This window comes from Merops nubicus, unplaced genomic scaffold (assembly GCF_000691845.1).
Source record: "Merops nubicus isolate BGI_N331 unplaced genomic scaffold, ASM69184v1 scaffold40717, whole genome shotgun sequence".
In the NCBI taxonomy this organism is placed as follows: Eukaryota; Metazoa; Chordata; class Aves; order Coraciiformes; family Meropidae; genus Merops; species Merops nubicus.
The window spans coordinates 1-4,695 of record NW_008619114.1 but is presented as its reverse complement, the minus strand read 5'-3'; the positions used below and the strand labels follow the sequence as shown (position 1 = coordinate 4,695).

Here is a 4,695-nt window from a genome sequence, read left to right as displayed (position 1 = left end):
AGGAAGTGGTGGGGGGGGGGGGGGGCCCGGCCACCCCCTGCCATGCTGTGAGCCACGAGACCTGCCCAGCTCTGCCCAGCAGCTGGTCTGCGTGGCCTCAGCCAGGGCTGTGCTGCCCACAGCACCCCTGCAGGAGGCAAGGCAGGGCCCCTCCACAGCCACCAGGCTCCTGGGGCAGTGGGAGCCCTGGCACTGAGCAGTAGCTCACTGTTAGCCCCCACACCCACTGCTGCTCCCCCAGCCAGCACCAGCCTCCACTGCTCCCTGCTGTGCCTGGACTCTGGAGGGCAGATGCACTGGCTGTGGGATGCCTGTTGCCCCTCAGGCTGTCTTCTCTCCACCTCCATTTCCCTCTTCATCATTTAAATGACAAGGTTTGTTTCCTCAATCCCCATAAACCTGTCACTGGCTCGCCACAGGATGACTATTTAAAGGCAGGAGCAGTAACCATGGCAACCTGACATGCAGGGTTTTGCTTGCAGCCTACACCTGAACCTCCCCTGGCTCTGCCCACGGCTTGGCTCAGTGCCCTGGAGCTCCACACACAGCCCAGCGCTCAGGATCTGTCACTGGGCTCCTTCCCCTGCACCCAGGCAGGTTTGGGGCACCCACTGGCAGGTCTCCTGCTGACCCACCCTGCCCAGCCCGGCCCCAGCCCCGGGGCACTGCTCTGGGGCTGCAGGTCCCTCTGCCATCACAGGGAACCGTCTCCTTACCACTGGCCTGGCATCTCCTGGGCAGGGAGGAACCTGCCCCTGCCTGCCAGGATCCAACAGAAGGGACCAACAGTGCCTGGGGACACCTCAGCTCAGTTCCACTGGTCACTTTCAAGTCAGGCTGGAGCTTGTGGTGACAGGAGCAAGGACCCCAGGCAGGATCCAGTCCTGTGCAGTGCTGCCACGTCCCTCACCCCACATCTCCACAGCCTGGAAACCCCTCCAGGGGTGGGGACTCCACCACTGCCCTGGGCTGCCTGGCACAGGCCTTGAGGAACACTTTTCGGGAAGAAATTGTTCCTCAGGTCCAACCTCAACCTCCCCTGGGGCAACTTGAAGCTGTTTCCTCTTGTCCTGTCCCTTGGGAGCAGAGCCCGACCCCCCCCTGGCTCCAGGCTCCTGTCAGGAGCTGTGCAGAGCCAGAAGGTCTCCCCTGAGCCTCCTTTGCTCCAGGCTCAGCACCCCCAGCTCCCTCAGCTGCTCCTCACCACACTTGGCCTCTAGACCCTTCCCCAGCAGCTTCATTGCCCTTCTCTGGCCACGCTCCAGCCCCTCAAGGTCCTTTTTTGTGAGGAGCCCAAAACTGAACCTGGTACTGGAGGAGCAGCCTCAGCAGTGCTGTGCACAGGAAAAGGTGACAGGGAGGCTCTTTGAGAGCAGGAATTGTCTCCTCTGAAGGCAGATGTCTGTCAGGTCCCTCTCCTCCCCACAGCTCTGCTGCTAGTCCAGGACAGACAGACCTGCCCTTGATCCTCCAGGGACAACCCCTGGTTCAGCTCGTGGCCACACAGCACAGAAGCCACTTCAGCCCAAGGGCTGGGGGCCCCCTGGTGCCCGGGGAGTGCTACCCCCCAGCTGGCACAGCAAGGTGGCTCTGCCACGCTCCTGGTCCCCTGTGGCCACCTCAGCCACACCGTGTGGGGCTACAAGCCCAGTGCCGAGGCCTGGAGGGAGCAGGGGTGGCTCAGCACCCCCGGGGCTGGCACTGCATGGCCACCATGGCCCCTAGAGCCTGCAGGCTGGCTAGGAGCCAGGGGGGTGGACATGACTCCCCCGGGGAGCTACATCACAGGGCAGTGGAGCCACAGGGTGCCCCTGCCCACGGGGCCAGCACAGCTTGGGGTGTGCCTGAACACCCACCCCTAACTAGCACCTGCAGGTCTGGATGGAACAGTTTGTTCCTTGGTTTTTTTAATTACAATTTTGTACTGTAAGATGCAGCCCACCACTGGTGTGAGCTGCACTGGCCTGCAGGGAATCCTCTCTTTAAGCAATAAAGGCCATTCCTTGGCAGGGCAAAACCATCTGCCTGTGTAATGACCCCAAGTTCACACTCCTGAAACATTTTAAACCACTCAGGATTCATCCACTACATTCCCAGCACATCCAGTAACTGCTTCAGGATCTCTACAGCCCATGGAGCACAGCAGGACCTGTGCAGCAGAAACAGCTCCACCAGCCACAGGACAGGCACCCGAGGTCACTCAGCACCCTGGAAGGGGTTCTGCTGGCTGCTCTCAACCCCTCCTGTGGCTCCAGGTTTGGATCTCAGCTCCACCAGCACCATGGGCCTTGCCCAGCCCTTCCAACGAGGCCTGTGACACTCAGAGCAGGAAACCTGGGCCACGTTTTGGCTTCTCAGCCCTGCCCCACTGTGAGGATGCATGTGCCATTTCCTCTGGGCAGCCCCCACGAAATTCACAACAGAAATTAGGGGTTATAAAATTTTATTTGCTTTTTTTGGTAACGGGAACTGCTTATTTACCAGGAAGGATGATGCCATCATACTGTGAGAGGAAAAAAAAGAACTACAGTGAGAAAGTACCAGCAGGTAAAGCTGCAGTAACTGCTGTGCCCAAAACCAAGTCACCAGTCATTCCAAGCTAGCCAAGCAACACTGACACCAACCCCAGTTCTCCCACAGCCACCACCCTTCCACTCTGCTGCTGTGCAATGAACTCCCAGGGGGGGATTGTTCAGATCAGCATTAAACTCTGCCCATCAGCCCAGTGAAATGAGCAGCCCCTCCCTTCACAGGCTGGCCTGACCAGGACTGCACCCATCCGTTGTACAGCCCCAGGATTTGGCCCCTGAACTCTGGGGTAGCTGGTGAAGAGCCTCCAGACACACTGCCCAGCCTCTCCACCCCAAAAAATGTACCAGTGGTCCCCATGGCCGAGCACTCCCAGCCAAGCTCTCAAATCTCCCGTCCACTGCCCAGCCTGTGCCAGACACAGCTCTGGACAGAAACCCCAAAACTGTTTTACTTGGATCACTCCATCCTCCAAGCCTGGCAGCTGAGCTAGTAGCTGGGTCAGCCACATCCCAACCCTTGTGATCCATGTATACACAACACCTCCAAAAACTGGGTGAGACAGGTTGATACAAGAGCTCTTTCAGTTCAGCACAAGAGGGGCAGGAGCAGCACTCAAGCACAGCTTCCACTGCCCCAGTGCAGGACAACAAATCATTAAGCTGTGACCAGGAGCTCAGATCTCCTCCTGCCCAGTGGCTGACACTTCCTAGGAACCCCCCAGGACGTTACCTTCTGCTGAAACCAGCGCATGGCCTCCTCCTTCCCAATCCTGTGCTTGGCCCCGATGTTGCCAGTCCTGCGCTTCTTGTCAGCAATGCTGAACCCAGGCCTGCCCAGCACCTGCCAGAGAGCAGCCCACAGCACCACCTCACTCTGCATGCACTCATTAACTTAAGTTTGCTACGACAGAAGACTGAAATTCACACACCAGTATCAGTGGGAACTGCAAACTGAGGAACTCCCGAGCAGCAGGTGAGCTGAGGGGGACAGCTCCTAGGTGGGATCCCCAGAGGGATGGGATCCCACACGGCTGCTACCCAGCCAGCCCCAGCCCTGCCAGCAGGGCACCCCCCTTCCCAAATCCCTGCTGCACATTCCACGGCTCTTCCTCCCTTCCCCAACCCCAGCACCAGCCAGAGCCACGGGTTTTGTCTCTGAAGAGACTTTGAGACAGGTTGTAACTCAAGGATTTTGCAGCAGCCTTAAAAAAATCTCCATTTACACGTGGATTTTGTTGACATCTTTCCATCTTCCAGCACTCAGCAGCAAGTTCCTGTGAGCCAGTCAGCACTCTAGCTTCCTTCTAAAGCTTCCAGACAAGCCCAGGAGCTGCAGGGGAGTGGGGAATACGCACCACGTAGAAGTCCAGGCCGTAGATACCAATGCTGGGGTCGTATTTAATGCCCAGGTCGATGTGCTCTTGGATCCCAAAGCCAAAGTTCCCAGTGTCTGAGAAGTTGTTTTTTCTCAACTCGTATTCTCGCACCTGAAACGTTTGTTGTCAGTCACTATTTCATCACCTAACTCTAACAAAGTTCTGCATACTCCAAATGCTCTCAAACCCACAACTCCCTTACAAGACACACCAAATCTTTAGCCTCAAGATTCTCCTCCCACCACATGCTCATAAATCACAGCAGCAAAAACATCAAAATAAACCAGTAACTACACAAACTAATTCATAGAAAAAAGCTGAAAGAGCCACTGGAGAGAGGAACAGCACAGACAGAGCAGCATGCACCAGGTGAAGCTGCCTCCAAACCCTCAGCACCCCCACTGGGCCTGGGACTAACCAGGCGTGTCCTCACCTTCAACCCCTTCTCCAGAATCTCCTCTGCTTTGGCCCCACGAACCGTGCAGTGAACAGCAATCTTCTCGTTCCTCCTGATCCCGAAGGACCTCACCGTGTATCGCGCTGTAGGCAGCAAGAACCACACTCAAAGGCTGCGGAAAGAATTCCCACTCCGGGGGATTCAGAGCTTGGCCGCAGAAATTGCTTTAAAGGAAGAACAAGGCAGGCAAGCAGCCATTCCCTCCGCAGGGCCCAGGGCAGAACCGGCCTGAGAGAACAACCCCCGGCACCCCCCAGGTCTGCAAGGCGCAGACCTCCCCACAGCCGCTCTGCACAGCCTCCTCCCGGGAACCCGGGGCCCACCTTCCCGC

The 4,695-nt window shown here is 57.6% G+C and overlaps 1 protein-coding gene across 1 annotated transcript; it reads right to left on the bottom strand.

The window, feature by feature from the left end:
* Window positions 1–2,426: 2,426 nt before the first annotated feature.
* On the bottom strand, window positions 2,427–4,447 carry RPL11 (ribosomal protein L11; the record flags this gene model as incomplete). Its single annotated transcript, XM_008943667.1, has 4 exons — window positions 2,427–2,503; window positions 3,262–3,372; window positions 3,887–4,018; window positions 4,341–4,447. Coding segments are annotated over 4 exons (380 nt in total), but the record flags the coding sequence as incomplete, so codon positions are not given.
* Between the last annotated feature and the right edge of the window lie 248 nt (window positions 4,448–4,695).